Below are 27,444 nucleotides of genomic sequence, written 5' to 3'. Positions count from 1 at the left end.
TCTTTCCTTTAATACTTATTTACTGAGGCCCTGCTCTGTGAAAGACACAAAGGGAAAGGAAATGTAAAAAGAGAAAAATAGAGTAAGACCATAGATCTTCAAAAATGCTTACAGAGAAGAAAATCAGCACATCACGTAAACATGATCCATGGGAGACCTGGAATAGGCCCCATAAAGCAGGCGCCGGCGGGATGCGGGCAGGAGTCACGGGAGACCGGCACTCCTCAGGTAAGCACCTGACTGCGGATTCGGGGAGGGGCCCAGCACACCTGACAGCACAGCACGCGCCTCAGCCTCGCCGGTGTGCAGCCAGCCACAAGTAAAGAAGGCTGTGCTGGGACAGTGGCCTGGGCCAAGTCATACACTCTGGGACTGCCAGGTGGGGAGGTTCCACCCGACTGAGGTGACAAGATGACAGTCACAGAAAGCTTTCACGCAGGTTACCAGTAAGAACTAGAATCACGCTCCAGAAATAGCGAGCTGACTGGCTGCAGAGCGAAGGGGAACTGGCAGAGCTGGTCAGTACCTGCACTGCAGGGTGAGCAGGGTGGGAGGAGTGGTTTCAGGGGGAAAAGTCCATCAAGAGCCCCTCCTCTCGGCCCTCTCCCCTGCTCACCCTGATCATCACCTTCCCATGGCCACCAGTGCCAGACACAGATTTCCCAAACAACTTACTAGCTCACCCGCCCTCTCTTCCCTTAATTTTGAGCAAGCTTGCTTGGGCGGACAGCCACGGACACTTGCAGTCTGATGGTGTTTACTTCAAAGATATACAAACACTTCCAAAAGCAGAGACTACTGCATCCCATTTTATAATAGCAAATAAGAAACACACCGAGGAGAGGGCAAATGGTTTCAAGTGAACTCAATTATGCAACTGCACAGTATAAAACGGACCTACAGTCCCCAGTCACCCGCCAGCGCCGCCTCAGGCCCACAGCAGTCTTGTGCGGACATTCTGCTTTGCCCTTCCCTGGAGCCCTGAGCAGAGCCCTGGCACGAAGTTCTTCATGGCCTACAGCACTCTTACCCACCCCAGGCAGGCAGGCCTCCTAGTGAGTGGAGCTCTGACTTACTTGCCGTGGGATCACCTAAAATACCTACCAACTGCCTGGGACTCAAAAGGAACTGGATGAATGTCTGTTGAATGGCATTGGTCTGAAGCCTCCCAAGCACAGCTCCCAGGGCTGCGCCCAGCTGGGGAATGCTGGAGAGCAACACTGAGCAGCAGCAGGCCTGGCCACGGGGCCAGGAGGCTCTTCCTGAACAGAAGCTCCAGTCACCTCTGTATCAGCAAAAAGATCAGACACTGGACAAGCGACTCTAAAACAAGCACCAATGGCCAGAAGTCAAAGGACAAAAGAAATTATTTATTCTCTGATAATGGCATCACTTTAAAAATGGGAAATTCAGAAAGAACACAGGTTCTCAGATATCATTCCTTTTGACATGGAGTAAGTAAGCCATCCCTTTGTAATAGAGCAAATGAAAACATAAATCATGAGGTTTGAAAATGCTGTGGAAGACATAATTTACATTCCAACAACTGTAGTGGGGCAGATGAGACAAAGATCATTTAAACCTGACCTTATCAGCAATTAGGCATCTGCTTTCATTTAATTTTCGGGGGTGTTAATAAGTTTATACAGGTCTAGCCCACTTACTTCACAGATTCTTCAGGGGCTCAAGGCCACACAAAATAAGAATATTAAAATATGAAAGTATCTTTTAAAATCAGGAAATAAAATAAGGAAAGCTAACATATAAACTTTCCAACCCATTATGTAAGGCCAGTATTATTCTAACAGTGAAACTAGCCAAAAGCATCACAGGAAATGAAAACTACAAAATTGTACCTCTTATGAAAATAGACACAAGACTCCTCAACACTAACAAACTAAATTCACAGCATACAAAAAGGACTATACACCATGACTAAGTGGGATGTACCCGAGGAAAGCAAAGTTGGATTAATACCCAAAAAGCAAATACTAAGACACCATGTAAACAGAATGAATGACAAAAACAAACAAACAAAAATACCACATGATCATCCCAATAAATGTAGAAAAAATATCTGACAAAATTCAACACACTTTCATAGTAAAAACATTAAGTAAACTTGGAATAGAAGGGAACTTTTTCAATCTGATAAAAGGCATCTAAGAAAAACACAAAGCTAATATCAGACTCAATGATGAAAGACTGGATGCTTTCCCTTTAAGATTAGGAAAAAGACAAGTATCTGTTCTCACCACCTCTATTTAATGTTGTAATAGAGGCTCTAGCCAGAGCAACACGGTTAAGTAAATAAAAAAGGCATCCAGACTGAAAGAAAAGTAAAATTATCTCTATTTGCAGGTGATATGATGATATATATTAAATATCCTAAGGAATACACTAAAAACCAATTAGAGCTAACAAATGAGCTCACCAAAGTTGCAGGATACAAGATCAATATACAAAAATCAATTGTATACACCTGCAATGAACAATCTGAAAATGAACTTAAGAAAACAATTACACTTATAACAGCAACAAAAAGAATAAAATATCTAGGAATAAATTCAGCAAAAGATATGCAAAATGTGCACTTTGAAAACTAAAACATTTTTGAAAGAAATTTAAAAAGACAAACATATAATAAGATACCCAATGTTCAAGGATCAGAAGATTTAATATTAGGAAGGTAATTGTTCCCAAATTGATCTACAGATTCAACACAATCCCTACTAAAATCTCCACTATGACTTTAGGCAAAATTGTTTAGACATAACATCAAAAGCACAAACAACAAAAGAAATAGTAAATTGGACTTTTGTGCTTTAAAGGACATTATCAAGAAAGTGAAAATGCACGGAGTGAGAAAACATTTTTGAAAATCATGTCTCTCATAAGGGACTTGTATCTAGAATATATAAAAATGATTATAATGCAATAATAAAAAATAACCTAATTAAAAATGGGGAAAGGATCTGAACAAATATTTCTCCAGACAAGATAATACAAATGGCCAATAAGCTCATGAAAAAGATGCTCAACATCATTAGCCATCAGGGAAATTCAAACAAAACCATACTGAGACAACATTTCTTATGCAACAGGATGGCTAGAATAAAAAAGAGAAAATAACAAGTATTGAGAAAGATGTGAAAAATTCAGAACCCTGGTGTACTGCTGCTGGAAATATGAATGGTATACCCATTCTGGAAAACAGTCTGGCAGTTTCTTAAAAGGTTAAAGAAAGTTACCATATGACCCAACAATTCCACTCCTAGATATAAAACCAAGAAAAATAAAAACATATGTCCAGCCCCAGCCAGTGCAGCTCAGTTGGTTGAAGCATCGTCCTATACACCAAAAGGTGGCAGGTTCACTTCTTGGTCAGGGTACACACCAAGGTTTCGGGTTCAATCCCCAGTCAGGGAGCATATAGGAGGCAACTGATCGTTGTTTCTCTCTCACATTGAGTGAGGATTAAAAAATATATATATATATATCTCCACACAAAAATCTATACAAATATTCATAGCAACATCATCCACGATAACTGAAAAATAGAAACTCAAATGCCCATCAAATGATATATGACTAAATAAAATATAACCATACACCATGGAATATTAAAAAGAAATGAAGTACTAATACATACTATAACATAAAATAAGCCAGTCACAAAGGATCACAACATAAAATATAATGCCACTGATACAAAAAGTCCAGAATAGCCCTGGCCGGTTTGGCTCAGTTGTTAGAGCATCAGCCTGTGGACCAAAGGGTCATGAATTTGATTCCAGTCAAGGGCACATACCTGGGTTGCAGGTTCAATCCCCCACCGTGGTCGGGTTGGGCAGGAGGCAAACAACTGATGTGTCTCTCTCACATCAATTATTCTCTCTCTCTCTCTCTCTCTCTCTCTCTCTCTCTCTCCCCCTCCCTCCCTTCCACTCTCTCTAAAAATCAATGAAAAAATATCCTCAAATGAGGATTAACAACAATAAAAATGTCCAGAATAGGCAAATCCATAAAGATTGAAAGTAGTACTTGCCTCGGGCTGAACAGGCTGAGGGAAATGGGCAGTATAACTATTAATAGGTATAAGGTGTCTTTTGAGGGTGATGAAATGTTTCTAAATCAGGTGGTGATCATGGTTTCACAATACTGTGAACATACTAAAAACTACTGAATTGTATACTTTACATGGGTGAATTATATGGTATGTGAATTATATCGCAATAAAGCTGTTATAAAAAAAAGTCTACTTTACCTTGAGGGAGTTGGGTCATCTTGGCCAAGGCGTGACATAATATTTATTAAGGTGTTAATTCCTATTTTAGAAAGAAATACACAAGTAAATACATTAGAAGCATTCTAGGGCCATGGTATGACATGAAAAAAGAGATCAAGCTCATCCCAAAATGACTTTAAAAGTTTGATATGTGCATGTACACAAGTTCAATCAACTTAGCTACTTAAAACACTTGACAGGAGAAAGAAATTTTTCTAAAAAACTCATCCGCCCTTATTACAATACTCTGCTCAAAGTGAATGTCATTATGTATGGGCCAAGAAGCACTAGAGAATGAGAGGAGGAAGCAGTCAGCAGGGAAACTTCCCTGGTGGAGATTAATGTACACCCGAGAACACAGGCCAAAACATGAGAGCAGGATCCAAACATACCTTTCTTCCGCATGTGCATGTGATGAACTTTCCTATCCCCATATTTGGGCTGCCGAATTCCACAGTTAGACAAAGAATTCCTGGCATGATCAGGATTCATTCCAAAATTTAAGTGATGACTTGGGTGAGTCATGGCCAGCTAAAATTTCAATGAAATAAGTTCAATCTTGAAAAACCAATAGAGAAGTGCTATCTTTATATTATCCCAAATGAAACACAAAAGAGGTCTTCTATCCAGGTGATTTTTAAGCCCCGATCTTTTCCCTTATCTCCTCCAGTGTCAAATTTCCAGAGCTCTGGCACAAGCCCTCTTCCAAAAAGAAATCTACATTTCCACATCTTTCAGAGGAGAATTATACTCAACACCTGGCAAGAAGAAGAGCCATAAAGAAGGAAAAACGAAGAAGGGACTCAGGTTTGACAGGCAAACTTTTGCCTTAGTTTTTTTTTTCTTTTAGGACAGCCTCAAAAAAAAAAAAAAAAAAAAAAAAAAGGTGAGTGGAGGGTTTGAAAGTGGCAACCAGAACAGAGGAGAGAGCTATGTGTCTAAATATCATCACCTCCCAGAATAAAGAACTCAATGCTCCATTTGAAACCTGCAAGATGAATTACTCCTATCTTATTATCATATGAGTGTATAGGAGAGTAATTCTTACCTGTAACAGACAACGATCTTGGAAAGTATATCCTATCAACTTGTCCAGGTGCATTAGGCATTGGTGGTAGCGAATATGATGGGTCAAAACAGGTAGCATCATTGCGTGCTTAAAAAAAAGAATATTTCAATGTGTTTAACTCTACAAAATCTTCTAAAAATGAAACAAACAATGACCATTTTCACATCCCAAATTCCATGTCACAGTGTCTTGAAAGAATTTACTGGCTGCATGGCATCCTGGAGAATCATCTATAAAGGTTGGTGGACCTTAGTTGTTCAGGGTATATTCTCTGGAACCACAATGCCTGGCTCCAAATCCTGCTCTGTCTCTCATTCACTGTGGGACGTGAGGGGAGTTATTTTAGTTCCCGGCCTCAATTTTCTCACCTGTAAAATGGTGGAAATCATTAGAACTACTTTCAAGGACAGTTAAAGGGTTAAGTAAGCAAATACAAAAACAAAACCTGCTTACAACAAGGCCCATTAACCCTCATTTAAGTAGGACTAGCCCTGGTTTCATCAGTACTCAGAGAGGTAACCTCAAGGAGGTCACAGTCCCAGAGACATGGAAGTGGGGTACAGACTGACAATGCCCAGAAGAGGGGATGGTGGGGGAGAGACAAACCACAGAACGTATATGCATGAATGCATGAACAATGGACATAAACAACAAAGCTGGGGACAGGGCGGGGAGGGAGAGAAAGGGGAGAATCAGTGGGGGGAAAAGGAGAAAGATCTGTAACAAAAATAAAGTAATTAATTTAAAAAAAGAAGAAGAATTTCTGTGTCTCCTTGTCTTCCTTTAATTATCAGGGAATGAATTAGAACTCATCAATTCTAGAACTTTGTCATGGTGAAGACACTTTTGAGAATCTAAGGAAAACAATTCTTTCCCCCCCAAAATGCCCCTGTGCACAAGCATGCAGAAGTTGCCATCTTAATGGGTTCACAAACCCCTGGGCCTCATCACTATCCTTTAGCTCAGACCTTCTCAACCAGATGATCTTCAAAGGCTGTTACAGGTTTAACAGTTAATGATCTAACATTCCAAGGACAACTTTTATAAAACCACCAATATAGTTAAGGCACCTGAGAACATGGAACTTTTATTTTTTGTTTCAATCAATTTTCATTTGGTTATAGATTCCTCATTAGGAGATAATTTCATGAAAGGCATATCTTTCTATTTTCTTTAATACCATTTCCCTATAACTGAAGAGAATAAAGGAGCCATTCTTATTCATTGAAACCTGGAGGATGGGCATAGCCCTTAGAATGACTGACACATACTTTCTATCATTTTAGTCTTTGAAGTATTTTAAGCTGGCGTTGTTTAAAAATACATGGAAATGGATTTGCTTGAAACTATAGAAATCAGTTTCCTGAGATAAGTTAAATCAGTTAACTTATAAAGAAAGATTATTTCTCCTGAATAGGATCTCTAATCAATAGAATATCTTTCTTTCCAGTTCAATTCAATAAATGCATACTGAGCACCTCCATGTGCAAGACGTACAAGAGTTGTGGAAGAGAAAAAGATGCAGACACTCTTTTTGCCCTCAAGCGATTCCCAGAAAAATACCATTATGATATAAATTATCAGCATTTGTCCACTTTGTTTTTACAAGTGCTGTATTTAAAAATACAATATATGGGCCCTGGCCGGTTTGGCTCAGCGGTTAGAGCGTAGGCCTGCGGTCCTGAGAGACCCGGGTTCGGTTCCCGCTAAGGGCATGTACCTCGGTTGCAGTTTGTCCCCGGTTGTGCGGGTGGCAGCCACTCGATGTGTTCCTTTCGCATCGATGTTTCTCTCTCTCTCTCTGTTCCTCTCTCTCCCTCCCACTCTACCTGAACAAAAAATGGAAAAATGTCCTCGGGTGAGGATTAAAAAAAAAAAAAAAAAAAAAAAATACAATATATGGAAGCATGTACCCAAAGTATATGGTTTTAAAGGCATTTACATTGCAGAGACCTCAAGGGAGTTAATGCTAAAAACTCCAGGTGGCTAGGTCATGAAGGCTATGCAGTGTAACCATCTTTCTAAAGAATTCAGACTGGTGCATTGTTTATTTTTTAATACCTCCAGTGAGAGAGGAATCATTACCTGTCAAGAAAATAACACCCTCTTTAGAGTCCTCTGATTACTAGAAAATTATCACAACGTTAAGCCCAAATCTGTCTTCTTATCCCTTGGAGCCTAGGTCTACCCCTGGAGACAAGATAAAACACACACTGAATGGCATGGCCCCCACACCTTCTCTTGGCTAACCTAAGTCTCGTTTCCTCGAAGCTTTACCCACGTGAACCTGCTCTGAGTCCCTTCACCACTTCCTCTAAACTTGCTCCAAATAGAGCCAGCTTCTTTCTAAACGAGTCTTTTCTTGTGAGTATCATGGAAAGGTATGACCCACATCCATCTTGTATCCCAAACAACCAAGTCTCAACACTCTCTACAAGACTGTTATAACCTCTAGCTCAGCTTTTTAAAATTATCAATCTCTGTAATGTTGAGATGCACACAATCACTGGGCATCTTTTTGCCCCCTCCCCACCTCCTTAACCCATGCCTGGCAACTGCTTTCATTTAAAAAAAAAGTTCCCCTGGAAGATTGTGAGGAAATGGCAGTGTGTAGTTTTAAATCTATTCAAATTCTCCCATAAAAATAGATCACCTAGAATAGCAAAATTGACCTATGAACAATATATACATAAAAACTAGATGACAAAGTACCCCCATGGACACCTAAATGAGGGTGCATGAGGACAAAGAGACCCGTGTGGTCTCATCATCTGTGAGAGAGAAAAGACAAGGGGGTGTAGCAGGACTTCAGAGGGCCCTGAGGGTGAAAGAACCCCAAAACTAACAACATGCATTCACTGGCAAGGTGACCACAACTGGAGCGGGGTCTGCAGAGTCCAATCCACTGGGTGGGTACAAGGGGACAATCTAACAGAAAGCTAAGTGAGAACAAGCATCAGAGATGCAAGTGACCGACACGGACAAGAGTAATGGACTTACTCGTTTCCACCGTGCAGCTTATCACTTGCAGAGGTAAGTTGTTTAACTGCTCTTGTATTTAAGAATTACCACTTTCAAACCATTCTGGGACAATGAAGAGTATAAATAAACATAAAAATATTAATTGTAAAAACACTCATTTTGAGCTAAAAGTCAGTTACATTAATTTACTCTGGTCATTCTCCCCTAAGTCATTTTTACCTTACTTTAGGTTTTTGCATTTAAATTTGAACTGGGTTGCTCCTGTATAATGAATGAGTTGATAAGTAACACCTCCAAATTCTCTCAAGGTAGCATTTCTATATGTTGATGTTTTAAGTTCATTGTAGGTAACAGTTTACTTTCACAACTCCAGGAACATTCACTGATGGTGAAATAATATTTAATATATCAAGATAAACAGATACTTCATCTGTTCACTAAGGTCGAGAGCTACAGAATGTCTCCAGGATGATTTGATTTTGGTGCAAAAGGAACTATTTCACCAAAGCCCGTGGTTTATTTTGTCTTGAACTGTCCACAGCCCCTACCCCCCACCTCCCCACCATTGCCACTGTGCTCTATCACCCGTCGAGCTGTTTTACACTGAATAAAGTATCCTTCTTCACCACACCCCAAACTGGGGATTCCTGCTGGCACTGAGTTGGCACCAGTGGCCACTGGCTGAAAGTAAGCATGGCTTCTAAACAGATAACAGTTCTCTCGGAAGAATGGGAGTCCTACAGAGGGAGGAACTATTATCAGATCAGGAAATATTCATCCTTGTGTAAGTTCCATATTTTCTGACCAGTTAGTGGAAGAAAGTAATTGAGTGCTTCTGCCTACCAACCTCAAAACAGAATGAAAACTACATACATGTGCAGAGAAGACAACCTAGTCCTCCAGCTACTCCTAAGCCAGCTGAGGAGCCAGAGCAAGACATCTGTGACATGGTGAAGAACACAAGACCACAGTGCAACAGACCGTTCAGCAGCCCTGTTTTACCACGAGAAAGGGAAAAAGGACTCAATACTTTTTAAGAAGTTGTTCAGTGCAACACAACTGCCTTAAGGACTGCTACCTGGGGAGGGAAAGAAATCAAGTACAAGACAATCCCTCCATACCCATCACCCACCAACCAATCAGACAGTTATTGTTTAATCTTTTTACAAATTAGGGTCTTACAGGGTATTGTTAAAAAAAAAAAAAAAAAATTTCAGGGTTAACCAAAAAACTCAAGTTTAAAAATCACTGAATTAGAAGATCTCTAAGGTCCTTTCCAGTTCTTGATGCTCCACAATTTTAGGATCTCTTAAACCGGGATGGGGAACCTTTTTTTTCTGCCAAGGGCCATTTGAATATTTATAACATCATTTGCAGGTGATACAAAATTATCAACTTAAAAATTAGCCTGCTCTATTTGGTCAAACATTTAATATGCTCACCCCCAATGTGAAGGCTGGAACTGCTTCTCTGGGGTGAGGCTGTGATGCCAGCTGGTGCTGAGTTCACTGGCCTGATCCAGCCCAGGGGCTGGACGTTCCCCACCCTTGTTAATAATCAATTCCAGCCCTGGCCAGTTTGGCTCAGCGGTTAGAGCGTCGGCCTGCGGTCCGCAGAGACCCGGGTTCGGTTCCCGCTAAGGGCACGTACTTCGGTTGCAGTTTGTCCCCGGCCCTGGTTGGTCGTGCGGGTGGCAGCCACTCGATGTGTCCCTTCACGTCGATGTTTCTCTCTCTCTCTTCCTCTCTCTCCCTCCCACTCTATCTGTACAAAAAATGGAAAAATATCCTCGGGTGAGGATAAAAAAATAAAAATAAAAAAATAATCAATTCCACTCGTCACTGATCACCAGATTTTGGGCAGACTGTTTAACATTCCACTCACTGTTCTTACGGTGTCTACCTCAGGATGATGTCATGCTGGATTTGGAGAAACATTAGCAAGCAGGAAAACTGGCCTCAGGTAGCCCTCAGAAAGAATCGACAGAGTAAGATAATCACTTCTGAAGATACTTAGAGTAAAACAAAAATGAACTGGTCAATTGCAAAGTAACTGAGGACTGGGAGGATGCAGCTGGCTACCACGGTGGATGGCTGTTCGCGAGCTCTATGGCAGAACTGCATCAGCAGTTCATTTTCAAACAAAACTGTTTAGCTTTGGACATCACATGGCAAGTGAACTGCACAGCAATACCTTTAATTATTGGATTAAATCCCACTGTTCAATATAATAATTAAATGCCAACACTGATTACAAAGAAACTCATTATGATTAAATGAATGCCTAAGAGTATCTAAACTTATTACAATATACACCACCGTCGAAACAGAGAAGTGGGAGCCTGGAAAGAGTTCTTCCGAGAGGCTGAACACGGCTAATTACATTACCTGACCCCAGCTTGTGTAGTCATTTTCCTTTCCTGTAATTCCCCTGGAGCACAACCAGTATCAATCATAACAAAAAAAATCAAGTGAAGAGTCAAAGAGTATGCTGTGTTTTGGAGATCTCTGATCTGGTATAAATTCTACCCAAGGGAAAACAAAAATACTTATTAGTGAGTCAGTATATATATCTGACATCTTCCTCTATTGAGTTCATCTAATGAAAAATACTATCCATTTGGGACAAATATGAAATTTATACTGATTCTGTTCATTAATGCCTTCAGTTCTCTGCAACGTAAGTGTGAGACATGGGTCTGTCAAGGAGCCAGCCTGCAGAGGTGCTGGAGTACCCTCTGGATAAGCACCTGAACACGGGCTGCAAACAGGCAGGTGCACTGGAAGAGCAGACTTGCCTTCACTCAACACGCAGAGACAGAGTTTAGCATCACTAAGTGCCCCCCCACCCTACCACTGCACGTGTGTGTGCGTGCGCGTGCAAACACACAGTTAAACAAGACAATACCAAAACTGACAACAAAAACAAAAACCCAAGGACACAAAACAATTTATGGTTGGTGTCCCATTTGGCTACAAGGTAATATGTTCTGTAGAAACTTCTCAGGGTTAGGAGAACTGCAGCGCCAGGAGACTTTTAAAGGAAGAGGTTTATGGGATGACTGTGTTCTCAGAAGCACTGTTACCTGACAGACATCAGAACGAATGCCAGTTTTCCAGAATCCTTGGCTACTCAACTCCACCGTTACTTCTCGCCTCATTGTATTCTTCTGTCGTATTTTTTGGAGTGCTTCCTAGAAAAGAACTCATTATGATGAGTAACCTGACGGTTCTAAAGCAATATTAAGCCAAACAGCAAGCACTAGAAAACGAGCTAGATTCATTCAATATCACCCTTACATTCTGGTACTCAAACCTCTTCGTGCCGAATCACAATAATTTATTTGAAATGAAAGCCAGAATGCTCAAAGCCTTGGGTAACTAGATGATTAAAGAAAAAAAAAAAAAAGAAGCTAAACCAAATCTACCATTCTAGCAAGTTCAAATAAAAAATGCCCTTTCACTGATAAAACAAAACAAAACAAAACAAAAAAACCATATAAAGCAAAATGTATTATTTGGGCTTTGAAATCACCATGTAAAAATTATAATTAATCAAGCTTTATATCAAGCATTTACATCTTAGAAAGGTAATCAGTATTTTAGCCTGCAACCCACATAATTCTCAAAGTTGATTTCAAATTTGCCAACCCATTAAAAAAAACTCTTATAACAATGGTGCATTTTATTTAAAAAAAAAAAAGACAATCCAAAACTTCCACAAGATATATCATGAACTGACTCTTTCCTTTCACTGCCCTTCAAATAATTAATCATAAAAATAATTTTATATTTGTATCCTTATTCAATAACAATCTCACAGGAATTCATAATAACAAAGGAAGCACCACTACCACCTCCACCACTGATCGGAGGAAAGTGAAATGGAGCATTTCCGATGTCCACACAACCTCCTTTTCCCTGGGGCACCAACAGAGGGACTTGTCAGTCAGACTAGATTCATTCAATATCACCCTTACATTCTGATACTCAAACCTCTTTGTGCCAAATTACAATTAATTTATTTGAAATGAAGGCCAGAATGCTCAAAGCCTTGGGTAACTAGATGATAAAAAAAAAAAAAACTGAACCAAATCTACCAGGGCTGAGAGAGCAGCCCTGCCTCCCTCCTTCACACGGAAGCCGAGTGGCTCAAGTCACAGCAAGTGGCAAAGCCAGAATTCAAACACTTTTCCCAGGGTCAAAGCCTGGCTATCACACCACCAAGCAGAATAAAAGCTTACTGAGACCAAATCTATTTTGATACCGAATCCATTTACTCTTAAAATGATAACTAAAACGATCCTGGAATATAGGGATAATACTACCCATTAGTAAAGAAATGTGAAATTTAGAATATAAAACCTTACAAAATAAGTTTCCCCTGCTAAAACCGACAGACATCTAGAAGACACTCTTCTACAACCTTAAGACTAAAGAATTTGTATAAGACCCAAAGTTGTATTATGTGCAGTCTAATTACGATAAAAAACTGATCCAGCAAGTTTTAAACTTTAATTTCTAGAAAAATATATATTTATTCCCAATGGTAGCAATCCATTAAGAAACTATCCTTTTTAGGAGGAAAAATGGTTCCTTACACACTAATAAGATGAAACAAAAATCAATCAGCATACTCATATGAGGAGGAGAGTAAAGTATGACTTTTTAAAAAATCCTTACCCGAGGATATTTTTCTATTTATCTTCAGATAAAGTGGGAAGAAGGGAGAGAGAGAGAGAGAGAGAGAGAGAGAGAGAGAGAGAGAGAGAGAGAAACATCGATATGAGAGAGACACATCAACTGGTTGTGTCCTGCGTGACCTGGACCAGGGCCAGGGATGAACCGCAACCGAGGTATGTGCCCTTGACCGGAATTGAACCTTGACTCTGTGGTCCATGGGCTAACGCCCTAACCACTGAACCAAACCTGCCAGAGCTAAAGTATGATTTTTAAAAAGTATTTTCCATCTTATTCTAGAAGTATAGCACCATGTAACAATCTTGAATAAACCTGAAGCACATCATCCTTTATCACAGAAGGACAGGGTTCAATACCCACCTCCCTTTGCGCCAGCTTCTGCTTGTCTGTTTGTTTGACTTTGGGACTATTTGCGAGGAGGTGGCGAAGTTTCACGTAACTCTTCCACAGTTTCTGGTACCTAAGGACAGACAGACATCTTAAACAAAGAGAAGGCAAATCTGAGGAAAATAAAGCCAGTTGTTTTAATAGGCCTGTTCAATGATAAATTGCATTTATTTTTATATCATAATGGCAGCAAACCTTCATTATCAGGAAGGATTTGGTTTTGGGCGTTGAAGGTCAGGATGACCAAGTCACATGGAACCTAGTTATTAAGTTGATTATTGCTTATTTGGGTTGAAAATGAGGTGTCCCTCTATGGGTGAATCTCTTTGGAAAGAATTCCAAAGGAGACATACAAACCCAATAGAAACATATGCTGTTTCTCAATGCTACCTCTTTGAAAGTTACACATTTTATTTAAATATACACTTTCTGATGTTTGTTGAAAAACTCTTTACTAAATAAGGATCTAAACTGCCTACACTGAAAGTAAAAATTGGAGAGGATTAGAAAAGAAAGCCCCATTGTGCCAATATCCAAGCTACAAATGTGTACCCATTTTTTCACTGGGGAGGGAAAAAAACAAATGGTGTACACCAATTTGTATATACCGTGACAAAAATAGGCATATTCGTAGCCATATAAATGACAGCCTGGCTCAGACTAAAGAATAGTTACAGCGTCCTGGGAATGAAAAGAATAAGGGGTCCTTTATCAATTCACACTCCTGCCCCTAAGCCCACGAGAGCCTAATCACATTCTACTAACATTTTTCTGACAAGGGACTTTCAAAGAGTTTCTGTCATCATGAAACTGCTTCTGTCATTGAAACTGTTCCTTTCTTGGCCTCAGCTGGGTCTCTCCTTTTTCATAACAAGTTATTAGAGAATGGAGGAAAGAAAGAAGTACTTACACAGTGCCTGGTTCACTGCTTCATACTTTTATCCAAAGGGGAGGGGGGAGAACAGAACCCTTTAGCCTCTTCTAATGTATTAGCCAGAATTGTATGTATGAATTGAAAAATCTCCCATGCCCTTGTCTCCCATTAAGAATCCTTTAAAAAATTAAGTCAGGAAAACTTTCGTTTGTTTAATGAGGTAGGAAATTCAAACACTACTGAAGAAAATAATCCCACACATCCTCATCTTCTCCCAGAAAAACACTAACATGCCAGTTAGAAAACCCAGATGTGGAAAGCAGTGTCAAGTTTAAAAGTCAGAAGCCACGGCTTCTCCTCCCAACTCTGCATGGGATCTTGAGCTCTTATTAAGATGCTCCAAAAAATCAGAGCTCTGCGTAAACTCAGCAGTGCTAGGGACCAGCATGGTGCTACTTTCCGCTAGAGGGCACTGAAAAAATAGAAATAACAGCAGTAAGTATTATAATGACGAATAAAGGCTAAAAACATACAGGACTCTTGTTGACCAAGATTGTAAAGGATAATCTATTGAATAATAATTTCCTGCAGTCAAATATGGAGAGAATAATTCTTCAGGAGCTACCAAAACTTGTTTCATTTGGTGACCTAAATTTGAAAACACGGCTCATTTTCATTCTTAATTTTTAAAAAGAAAAACATCCACTAAAGGGCATTCTTCTGCTAATTCAGCTGTTAGTAGAAGGTGAAATTGGCTAAGACAAACACCGAGAAATATCTTACTGTGGGTCTCCTGCATAACTCAACTGTGCAGGGCGTATCCCAAAGTGAACGATAATTGGAAAAGTAATCACATCGGGGTTGAACTGTTCACGATCCAGTTGATCGATGCGGACAGAGCTTGGTTTCTACAGAGAAAAATCAAAGCCATTTATTCCCATAAGAAGTCTTTAAGTATTGACTTTAACCTAAGTAGGTAAGAAATTAATCGGATTTTTTCTAGGAAAGCCTCATCCCCAAAGGGAAATGTCATTCAAACCCTTTAATCATAGCTGCTATACTATATAAAACTATAAGGTCATCCCTGTAAATGAGTCTGTGCCATTTGGCATAATGAACAATGATCTTGTCTTTTTTGTAGTCCACATAGAAACCTTTAAAAATTAAACTTCTAAAAGGACATCTAGGCAGATATAACTTTTCCTTAACCTCTCCAAAGGCAAAGGGGAAGTATTCCACATCATGGGGAAGAGATGTACTAGCTTATTCTGCTTTAATTTCACATTTCAAATGAACAGCTTACTTCTACTCTGGACACAAAGACAGATGCCTCTACATAATTTCCCCCCCATTAGTTCTCTTTGTACCTTATATATTCCTTTAATTCCACATCTTTAAATTAGAAGGTATGGTACTACAAAGGCCAAATGGTTAAGCTTCTCTTATTATGCCCATGTAGGCTATTTTTAATTTTAATAAGAAAGCCTCATATGTTTTTTTTCCAAGTCTAATAAAGGAAGAAGTGAACAGCTAGTTCTTTCTTGAATTACTAAAATATGACGACCCAGTTATAAAATGCCTTTCATCCTGAGAGCTTATGTTTGTGAAAAGATGGTAAAATCATGGAGAGAATGTTTGAACGACATTCTTGCTTATACCCAACTCTCTGGGCAGCTGAAAATAAATTCTTACTAGGAGACTGCGGGATCTTTGGCTCCACGGCATTACAGCTAAAGGCTATAGAACAGACCCACATGGACGCCAAACAGCTTCACTCTATCACACAGCAATGACCACCAACTAGAGCCTGGTTGGTGGGCTGATGTCCAGGACTGAGGGGTTTCCACGCTAACAGCGGGAGAGCCCCCAGCAACTGGGACGAGCTGTTTATCCTATCCACAACTGCCACCTGTCTGCCATCTGACAAATCCAAGTAGGCAACAAAGTGAATAGGTAAACTAATAAATTCAGCCACATTTTTTAAGAAACAATCTACACTTGCAAGTTTTAAAGAGTATTTAAATGTTATTTAACAATTAAAATTTCACCAGTATCTTAAAAAGTTGACCTCTGCTCCCAAAATTATTAACTAGAGAAGACTTTGGTCATAGGTAATCTAATATGAAATTACTTAAATGCTTATCAATAGTAGCAACATGTTATTTAGGTCTAAGAATTGTTTCCAGTATTTTATGCACCCAAGCAGCAGGATTTGTTTTTGAACGAGGAATTGCACAACTGAAAAGTGCTAGTAAATTATTCATGTTTCCGTAATTTTAAACACCATGCTAGGTATCAATGAGGAAACAGTAATTTAAAATATCTATAGTATCTCTAAATGTATATGTGTGGGGGAGAGGAAGGAAAGAAGTTGTAGAATTTGCCCACACCCTACACAATATCTATCATACCATCTTTGTAGAAACAGAAGAAAAATCATTCTCACTAATGACCAAAGTATTCCCTGGCAGAGGCAAAGTGCCGAGAGAGGGAGATTAATTCTTTTAAGTTCTGCAGCAATAATGTACTTAATGTGACCATAATGGCTTGAAAATTTAATAAATTCCCCAATATTCATACCATTGGGCAATCTCTCAAAGCAAGTACTGTAGAGGATAAAATGTGGTACCATGTATATTCTGCCCCATTCTCAAAAGAATACAATTGTTTGAATGATACTAAGTTTTCAGGATATTTTCCTCCTTTAAACATATTTCTAGCTAAATACTAAAAAGGAATTAACTTCAATATGTCCTAAAGCCTAGTATCCAAATTTACCTTTCTTAATTTATTTCCAACTACTTTCCAATATAAACCTTTCATCCTGACCAACCTGGTTTCTTCATTATCTTCAAACTGGCCACACACCATGCCAAGTATGTATATTTAAAGAGGCCAATAATTTATACAATTTCTTGATTCCTTAAAGACTTCACCATAGTGTTTATGAAGCGTCTCACGGCAATCAGCCGAGTGATATGGTCTAAAACAGTGACCTTTCCTGGCTGGCTATCTTACTGACTGGTCCACTGATTCGAGGATTCATCACAGACTCCTTTCATATGGGTCTGTGTGAGGTTGCACCTGGACAAGCATCACATACCTTCATACACTTCACGAGCATCTGGCTCACACAATTGTCCTTCAACAATGAGTTGACTAATGATCTTGGTCATGGAGTAAACGTCCTCCATACCACTGGATCAATAACGAGCAATGAGTGAATCTGAAGCACATGTGGATTTTTTTTTTAACCTACAGATCCTCTCCAGCTGGTGTGGCTCAGTGGCTGAGCACCGACCCATGCACCAAGAGGTCACCGGTTCGATTCCCGGTCAGGATACATGCCCAGGTTGTGGGCCAGATCCCCAGTGGGGAGCATTCAGGAGGCGGCCAATCAGTGTTCTCTCTCGCCCATGTTTCTATCTCTCTCTCCCTCTCCCTTCCCCTCTCTAAAATCAATAAAGGAAAAAAACTCTTTTTAAATAAAAATAAAAATAAACTACAGACCCTATGGGGTAGGGTCAGTCATGGCAGTCTTACATTTTCAAAAGCTCTCCAAGTGGCTCTAGGGTTTCAGAAAATTTTAACCATGCCATGGAAGGAAGTTACAGCGTAAAAGTGCTCCCAAAGTGTCCACTGTAAATCATGGTACCCCTGAAGTGGACCCACCAAGATGAAAAGATTGTTTGCCACCGCCATCACCACAACCCATCTTCTGACCCAGCTATAAACCTGACAAAAGACATGTAAATTTATGCAGCTGCTTAAAGAAGAAAAATTAAACTCATAGTCATTCTCTCATAGTGCTATGACTTGTATATTTTTTTTACAGTTACTTTAACAATTATGTTTGTGGCTTTACAATGTAACACTTAGTTTTAAATAAGTTTTATGGTGAAAACATTTTCGTTAAACACTTTCGTTTTTGAGCCCAGTTTAGAACACTCAGCATCAGCTGGGATGTCTGATCTGGTCTGTGCGAACAGCACTGTCAGGCTTCAGAAAGCTGATCCAGAAGTGTTTATTTTTATGAATCATGGCTATTAAACAATTTGGCAGCCTTTTTAAAACAAAAGCCTTGTTTAAGTAGATTACTCTGTTTCTTTACATGAAAATATTTTAATTTTCCATTTCTGAAAAATCTCATCCTGATAAGATGTCAAAATATAACTACTTTATAAACAATAACATATTTTGAAGAAAAAAACAATTCTAATTAATATAATATATAAAACAGAATTTTCTTAAGATAAAACTAGTTATCTTTTAATTCTCTCTTTTAATTTTTATATTTTTATTTCAACAATATTAGAAGCTAATTTTAAAACAAAATAATAAGAGCCCTGGCCAGTTTGGCTCAGCAGTTAGAGCATCGGCCAGCGGACCAAGGAGTCGCGGGTTCGATTCTGGTCAAGGTCATGTACCTCAGTTGCCATTTGGTCACTGGCCCTGGTCGGGGTCTTGCGGGAGGCAACGAGTCAGTGTGTCTGTCTCACATCAATGTTTCTCTCTCTCTCTCCCTCCCACTCTATCTAAAGATGAATGGAAAAATATCCTCGGGTGAGGAATTAAAAAAGAAAACAAAATAATAAGACATAAAAGAAATGGGAAATATGTGTAATAATTATGGCAAAAGATCAATAAAAGGATCAATAAAAAAGGATAAATACCACAAAAAAAAGTTAGACAAAAGATATTAATAGGCCATTATCAAAAGAAAACATAAAAGGCTAATAAATACTTAAAATATCAACTTTTGTTAGAAACCAAAATAAATGCAAATCTGAACTAAATAATATTTTTCCCAATCAAATTGACAAACTTTTTTTTGTTATAGTATAACCAATATGAAGAAATGGGCACTCTCATATTCTCTCAATCAGAGCACAAATTTTACACTTCTAGAAGGTATTTGCTCTATGTATCAAAAGCCTTAAAATGTGCATATATTCAGACTACTAATTTCACTTATAGGACTTCTTCCTATGGAATTAAATGGATAAATATTCAAGGATACATCATATACATATACATATGTAGACACATATACAAATTCAATATGGCATTATTTATTACAGCAAAAGTCTGGAAGCAACCTAGGTACCCAATAATGAGGAGGTGATTTTATAACTTGAGGGTCTTTTTTTTAATAATCCTAAAGAAATTTAAGACTATGGAAAAATGATACTTTGTGGTTGTTTCTGGAGGGGAATGAGAAGGAAGGAGTCTGAATATATAATATTTAACGTAATAATATTTAATAGTAGGATGCCAATTTTGTTTCAAATAATATGAAATACATCTATCCTAAAGAGACCAGAAAAATGAATAGTATCATCTCTGCAGAATGGAATTATGGATCATTATTACTGCCTTCTTTGGGTTGCTTTTCTATTTTCCTAATTTCTTTTTTTTTTAAATTAATTTATTTATTTTTGTTACAGATGTTTCTCCTTTGTCTCCCACTAATTCCCCTCTCCCTCTCCCTCCCCACCCTGTCCCCAGCTTTGTTGTCCATGTCCATTATTCATGTATATATGCATATAAGTTCTGTGGTTTAACTCTCCCCCACCACCCTCTCTTCTGGGGATTGTCAGTCTGTACCCCACTTCCACATCTCTGGGACCACCCCATTCCTCAGACTGTTATGTTCATTATATTTCACAAATAAGTGAGATCATATGATACTTGTCTTTCTCTATTTGGCTTGTTTCGCTTAGGATAATACTTGCCAGATCCCTCCATGTCGTCTCAAAGGATAAGAGATTTTTCTTCCTTACAGCTGCATAGTACTCCACTGTGTATATGTACCAAAGCTTTTTATCCATTCATCTACTGATGGACATTTGGGCTGTTTCCAGATCTTAGCTATTGTAAATAGTGCTGCTACGAACATGGGGGTACATATATTCTTTCTGATTGGTGTTTCAGGCTTCTTAGGGTATATTCCTAGAAGTGGAATCACTGGGTCAAATGGCAGTTCAACTTTTAATTTTTTGAGGTAACACCATATTGTTTTCCATAGTGGTTGCACCAGTCTGCATTCCCATCAGCAGTGTACCAGAGTCCCCTTTTCTCCACACCCTCGCCAACACTTGTTGTTTGATGATTTGTTGATGGTGGCCATTCTGACAGGTGTGAGGTGATACCTCTTTGTTGTTTTAATTTGCATCTCTCTGATGATTAGTGATGTTGAGCATTTCTTCATATGTCTCTTAGCCTTTTGTATTTGGAGAGGTATCTATTTAGTTCCTCTGCCCATTTTTTAATTGGGTTCTTTGTCTTCCTTTTGTTGAGTTGTATGAGCACTCTATATATATTGGACATTAACCCCTTATCTGATATATCATTGGCAATTATGCTCTCCCATACAGTGGGTTGCCTTTCCATTTTGATGATTGTATCTTTTGCTGTGTAGAAGTTTTTGAGTTTGATGTAGTCCCATGCGTTCATTTTCTCCTTTGTTTCTGTTGCCTTGGGTGATATTTTTCTAATTTTCTATAGTAAAGATATATTACATTTTTGTAATCCTCTCTCGAGGATATTTTTCCATTGCTTTTTAGAGAGAGTAGAAGGGAGGGAGGGAGGAGGAGAGAGAAACATCAATGCAAGAGACACACATTGACTGGTTGCCTCCTAAACAACCCCAACTGGGGCTGGGGATCAATCCCGAGATGCTTCGCGGGTTAATGCTCTAACCACTGAACCAAACCAGCCAGGGCGAAGAATGTATTACTTTTATACCAAGAAAAAAATCAGATGTGAATGTACCTAAACACTTCAAAATTCTCCATAGGAAGCAGAATAAATCTACCAATAAGATGAACTTACAACCAAGTATGCCTACATTGTAATATTTTTCATATTTACTAAATATTAAAAAATTATTCAAGGACAAGAAACAGTGAGTACATAGAGCTTTGAAAATGCCGTCGTCATTTTTCTGAAACTTTCACACCTGGAAAGAAGGCGATTCGGTCTCTGACCGTGTAAGCCCCAGAACATACCGTCCCAGGGTTGGTGACAATCATGCCTTTGCATTCCTCTGCATATTTCTGCCACTCGAGCTCCTCCCACTGCAGCATATTGGCGATCTCCTCCTCGGGGACCAGGGCCTTGCTGCACCGTAACAGGTACAGGAGGATCTGGTGCATGGACAGCACTTCCTTCCCTCCATCTTGGGTGAGGGTGGAGAGAAAGAAGAAAAATAAGGCTACTCAGTGAACAGCCAATCACCAGCTGAGTAAGGAAAAACAAGACAATAGAGACAAAAGAGTGTTCATAAAAAGGTAATTTAGAATTCACATGGTTTAACCAGGTGCCAACTACTCCAAAAGCCATTTGTTTCATTGATGAACAGTGCTCATAAACCACCTCATTTACTAAAACGGTAAGAGCAATATTGTAAATGATAAAAGGCTCCACCTGTAAGGTATGACTATAAAAAAAGGTGTCTACCTAAATAAATTTAAAACCATCTAGCATGAAGAACCACAGTTTATAATACACAGAACTTAAATATTTCATCAGTCTTTCTAGGGTAACAGATGAAAGCTCTTTAGAAGTGATGCTATTGTCTTAAGGAAATTCCAAGCTGTTGAGATATTTATGGATGTTTTCAAAATGCTATTGTTGTGTTATAGTCTAATTTTTTGGTGCTAATTTGCTGCACCTGCCATGATGAATAGAACTAAAGAGCCTGTACTAATATCAAGAAAAGCATTATGGAGTTAGTACACAGAAAAATACCAAGTACTCTGAGGCGTACAGAGCACGTATTACCAAGTGCAGAAGATAAAAACAACAAAGGACATAATTAAAGTACCTTAGAAAAAGCCAATTAACCTGGTACTCGATGAACCAAAGACTCATTTGATATGGGCATTAATTTTAGGTGCCCAGGCTTCTGCCTGCTCTTTGGACTTAGCTTCTTGACCAATATGTGTAACCACCTTATATCCCTTTTCTTTGGTTAGGCCCACCCAAAAGGACAAGAGCCCTGAAGGTGTAGAGGACAATGACTACCCTACCCAGGTCACAAGATATGCTAGGAACAGCAGTACAGGACCAAACACTTCACGGAGGGATGAGGGAACCAAGATGGTGGGGATGGGCAGGCACAAATGACAGGGTCCTATTTGTGCCGGAGGAGTTAGACACCGAAGGAATTTGGGGTACCAGAACATGGAAAAGGATAAAAGATGTAACTACAAGTTGCTATGGCTAAGAACTAGGATAGGGCTACACATCTGAGAAAGAAGAGAGTACATATCAAGATTTCTTTTTGATCTGCTTTTTATTCTCAGATGCTACTCAGAAACTAGATAGCATTGCTGCTAGAGTTACTATATGTAGGCATGCATTTATTCATTAATCTAAATTATTTGTTCATCCATTCAACAAATATTTACTAAGCACCTGTGGTGTAGCAGGCATTCTTCTAGATGCAGGAAACACAGTGGCCATCTAAACAACCAAAGCCCCTTACATTCCAACGAAGAAAAAGAGACAATAAACAACAACTACATAATAGATCAGGTCGAGACGAGGGCTATGAGGCACAAATTGGGCGCAGGATGCGGCTGTGTTTAAATGGGTGGTCGAGAAAGGCACCTGTGAAGAGGTGCCAAGTGAGAGGAGACTTGAAAGAGGCAGCGGAGCCCACCAGGTGCAGCCTGGGGAAAAGGCAGCCTCAGCTAGAGGAAACGGAAACCCACAGGTGGAGTCAGACGGACGTGTTCCAGAACTGCCAAGAGGCCAGTGCGGATGGAGCGAAGTGAGGTGAGTGTGAGGGCGGCAGCAGGAACGGCCGAGCCGGCCAGCTTCACAGAGCACAGTAAGCCCTGGATTGATTCTCAGGCGGGAGCTTTCCACCACGTGCGCCACTACGCATGGACCAGATCGCAATCATGGGGGAAAATACAAACAAAACAAAAGGTCTAGGCCCTCATGAAGCACATGGGCTAACAATGACTAGTCACAATTCCTAGAGGAATCTCTGTAGATAACATCCTGAAAACAGATGTCTCGTAACCAGACATTGAGCCTCTCTGAAAAAACTGTCCAAGAAATAACTAAAATGCAAAATGCAATCAATCCACACGAGGGCATGTTCTGTCTGCTGGTTCAGGTATTGTTCACAGTGGTGACATTTTTTACGTCTCATTATAAAACTTCTTCCCTTAGACCCAGGAATCACCTTTAATTAACAAACTTCTGTGGTTAAGGACCTTTTTCTCGGTTTGTCTCAAAAGACATTTCAATCTGCCTGCATGTGATGTGTCTTCCTCAGTGAGGTTCCGCTCTCGCAGAGAAGCCCAGCGACCCATACTGCCTCTTTGTCGTAATGTCTGTCATTGGTCTGAGCCCACGGTAATACTGCTTCTAGGAGCCCTGGGGTGAGCAGGTGGACAAGAAGCTCCAAGCCGGAGAGTGTTGACCTACACGCACGTGTGCACCCAGAACAGCAGGGATGAAGGAAACTAGAGGGCCTTGAGAACTGCCACACTGATCAGATTCATTAGGAACCAAAGAAAGAGTGAAACAGTAGTTGGCTCATATTCTCGTATTTGGTAAGATGACGCAGGCCTATATAAGGATGCCTCGGGAGTCTAGGGTACCATGAGAAGGGGCAGAGGTTTGTTTTGCTATAAGATCAGAAAAAAGACAGATTTTATTTGGAGAGGTTGGTGGATGGTGGATGGAGCAAATATATGCAACTCCAAGTACACAAAATAGCACTAGAATCTCACCATAAGCAGTTATAGATGCTGACTTCACCGCACTTCAAATAAAAGTGAAATCGAGTAGGGGCACTGAATTTAAAGCAAAAAGACTGAAAATCTAAGAGTGACCAGGAGAGGAAATAACCTGCAAACTAAGGGTATTTCCCAAATTAGGTGAATGCTCTCAAGATAGAGAAAGCAAGCCACCAAATGCTTATAAAAATGCTTCCACCTAGTCTGGGTGCCAAGCTCTAACGAGGGAGGAGAGTTTTACAGCAGCACAGAAACTAGAAATACTTTTCTTAAAAAAAAAAAAAATGAACGTCAAGCTGGTAATGCTGAAAGAGAAAGTCTAAATCCATGTTGAAATCAGCTAAATATTTAAAATAGCACCTAAAACCTAAAAAGATAGATATTTACCACTGTGAAAATGTAGAAACCCAGGGCAGATAACCTAAAGTGGGGGACCGAGGCTCCGCTCCAGGTTCAATGATGGGGTGCGATGCTATGGAAACATAAGAAGAGGTAGCGAATCCTGCCAGAGCTCAAGCAAGGGCTGTAACCTCATACCCAGCCCAGTAAAAGACACTCATAAATATTTGTGGAATGACTTTCTGAAGCAGATAAATAACATGGCCACTTGCTCACAGACTGCCATGAATTTACTAATGTTAATGAATTGGCTCTTTTGGTTTGTCTGCTTTGCTACATGTTTATGTCGGGGATTTATGGAACTGTGTCACCCAGGGCTAAGAAGTCATTTTTATCTCGTTGGCTGAGATAAATAGGACATGATATAAATGAGAAATTAGACGGGTGAGCTAAGGTTAGCAGGAACCATGCCAGCACTGGGGCTGGAGCCGTGACAACGGGTCATTATTCGGGAAGAACTGGAGTTTGTGTTTCAGGGAATGAATCTGGACAGTCATTAATGAACTGACAGACTTTATAAACTGTTTCTTAGAGACCCAATCCTCTCCATTTATACTGCTTGATTATTTATATGGTTATTTGCGGGGGAGGGCAATTTGTTAGGGTATTTGTGTTAAGAATATGGCTGGTTACACCAGTGTTTCTCAACAGCCTAACACTCAGTTCTAAGAAACACAAATACCCCCCCTCTTCCTACACTGAGAACAACGGCATCACTGCATCACTTCGTCTCCAGTGCATTCCTGCTAAGATGCCTTTACATATTCTTCACGTCTGAACATTTGTATTAACAACAGGTGTTTTCTAAACTTTCCACATATAAAGTTATGTTAAGATGCTATGTCAATTAATGTTTTTCCAAACCACACCTGCCTCCCTGGGAATTCTGAAATACTCTCCCAACCTCCGGCCCTCTGTCAGCCACGCCTGAGGACTACCTCTCCAGAATGGGGCAATTTCCAACAGCCAATCTGCTAGATAATCGATTTGCAAAACTGATGGAGGATTTCCAAAGCTTTGCTACAGCACTCATGTAAGCAGTGAACAGACTTCCCCGTAAGTGCAGCCTTCTTATCTGGAAGTGCATGCCCCGGGCCCGGGCAGTGGCTCTAGGAGAGTTCACTTCAACCATTTGACTACTAAAGGTAGAGGCAGGGATAGAAAAATTTTTTGAAAAAAAATCTTAAAATCTCCATAAACTGCCCTGGCCGGTTTGGCTCAGCAGTTAAGAGTGTCGGCCTGCAGATCAGAGAGTCCAGGGTTCGGTTCCTGCTAAGGGCATGTACCTCGGTTGCAGTTTGTCCACGGCCCCAGCGGAGGTCGTGTGGTTGGCAACCACTCAAAGTGTCTCTCTCATGTCAATGTTTCTCTGTCTCTCTTCCTCCCTCTCTCCCTCCTGCTCTATCTAAAGATAAATGCAAAAATGTCCTCAGGTGAGAATAAAAAAAACAAATTTCAATAAACTGCTTGTTGTATGGTTTGACTTCTGGTAAACTGACCTTCATTAAATAATTCTTGGTTTAAACTATAAACTTAACTTTGGACAAATCTGAGACAGCTATCTTCAAAACAGATAAACTGGAGAACTGGAGACCAAGTATGATGCCTGACAGAACTTTCAGTTAGAGATACTAAACTGATAGGAATGAAAAGCAGAGAATGAGGCCCGTGAGATGCCTGAAACATATGAAAGCTGCTCATTCTCTCGGAGTGCAAGTGAGATGCAGACAGTTACAGTGAGAACAGCCTCACCTGTTAGACAAAACTACAGAAGACGAGTACTGTCCAGTGTTGGCAGATGTACAGAAAATGGGTACTGTTAAAAATGTTGGTTACAACTATAAATTATGTCCTTTTTAGAGAGCACTTGGCCAATATCTTTCCCAATTTAAAATGTGCATATTGTCGTCCAGCCGTTGTGGCTCAGTGGTTGAGCATCAACCCATGCACCAGGAGGTCGCCAGTTCAATTCCCAGTCAGGGCACATGCCTGGGTTGTGGGCCCAATCCCCGTGGGGGACATGCAGGAGGCAGCCAATCAATGTTCTCTCTCACCGATGTTTCTTTCTCTCTCTCTCTCTCTCTCTCTCCCCCCCTGTCCCTTCCTCTCTCTCTCTCAAATCAATAAAGAAAATTTTTTTAAAATAAATAAATAAAATGTGCATATTGTCGTAACAAATAATTTCACATCTGGGGTTCTGCTTTATAGAAACACTGACATAAATGCAAAAGAACAGATGCACAGGACTATTCCTGAAGTATGTAAGTAATGGGGAAAAACAGCGCTCTCCAAAATATTCTTCACTAGAGGAATTGTCCAAAAATTAATGTCCACTTATACTGTGGAATTCTACATAGATTTTAAAGGAGGCAATGTACGTATACAGAGGATGTCTGATACGGTTGAGTAAAAAGGCAGGCTGTGTAACATGGTGAGTGTTGGCCCACTGAAACAAAAATTCATTAATTCTCCCTATCCAGGCTAAAACAAACACAAATCAAACCACTTACAGCACCTGCTCATTTTCACATGTCTAGCAAGGGGTGTTCATCTTTTACCATATATACCTTCATATTGTTTGGCACACACACACACACTCGAGTCAACCCAACTAAGGGCAAAGATAGCACTTCAATTCCTGTGAATAAAAAATGGTCTTCTCAATAAAGGGTGCTGGATCAGTTGGATAGCCACCCTGAAATCTGCAAGGTTTCTTTAAAATGTATACTTTATGAAGTCTAATGAAAAAGGGAAGTCTAATGAAAAAGTATATCATGTTTGAAAAACAAACCAATAGACCTTTTTTTTAATGGCAACATAAATGTTATCCCTAGTTATAAAAAACATTTTGAGACAGTTAAAATCCCACAAAGTAAACATCTGACATAGATTTTTGTTTAAGATGACTTTAAAACCATCTACTTTCTCTTAGAGATTTGCTTGGTCATAAAATGCCTAGAGGCAGATAGATACCGAAAGAATAG

At 39.7% G+C, this 27,444-nt stretch overlaps 1 protein-coding gene across 2 annotated transcripts in view; it reads right to left on the bottom strand.

Moving 5' to 3' along the window:
* DROSHA (drosha ribonuclease III) overlaps positions 1-27,444 on the bottom strand; it is a 115,740-nt gene that overhangs the window by 46,056 nt on the left and 42,240 nt on the right. For both annotated transcript variants that reach the window (XM_036279324.1, XM_036279325.1), the window contains 7 exons: positions 21,311-21,480; positions 15,084-15,208; positions 13,400-13,499; positions 11,425-11,532; positions 5,337-5,444; positions 4,681-4,819; positions 4,268-4,328 (listed from right to left, as the gene is read on the bottom strand). In XM_036279324.1, coding sequence (XP_036135217.1) covers positions 4,268-4,328; positions 4,681-4,819; positions 5,337-5,444; positions 11,425-11,532; positions 13,400-13,499; positions 15,084-15,208; positions 21,311-21,480 — 811 coding nt within the window. The remainder of the gene's footprint in view (positions 1-4,267; positions 4,329-4,680; positions 4,820-5,336; positions 5,445-11,424; positions 11,533-13,399; positions 13,500-15,083; positions 15,209-21,310; positions 21,481-27,444) is intronic.

Source organism: Molossus molossus, unplaced genomic scaffold, assembly GCF_014108415.1.
Source record: "Molossus molossus isolate mMolMol1 unplaced genomic scaffold, mMolMol1.p scaffold_m16_p_3, whole genome shotgun sequence".
NCBI classification, from domain to species: domain Eukaryota; kingdom Metazoa; phylum Chordata; class Mammalia; order Chiroptera; family Molossidae; genus Molossus; species Molossus molossus.
The sequence above is the reverse complement of the archived record's forward strand: the minus strand, read 5'-3'. Positions and strand labels throughout refer to the sequence as shown.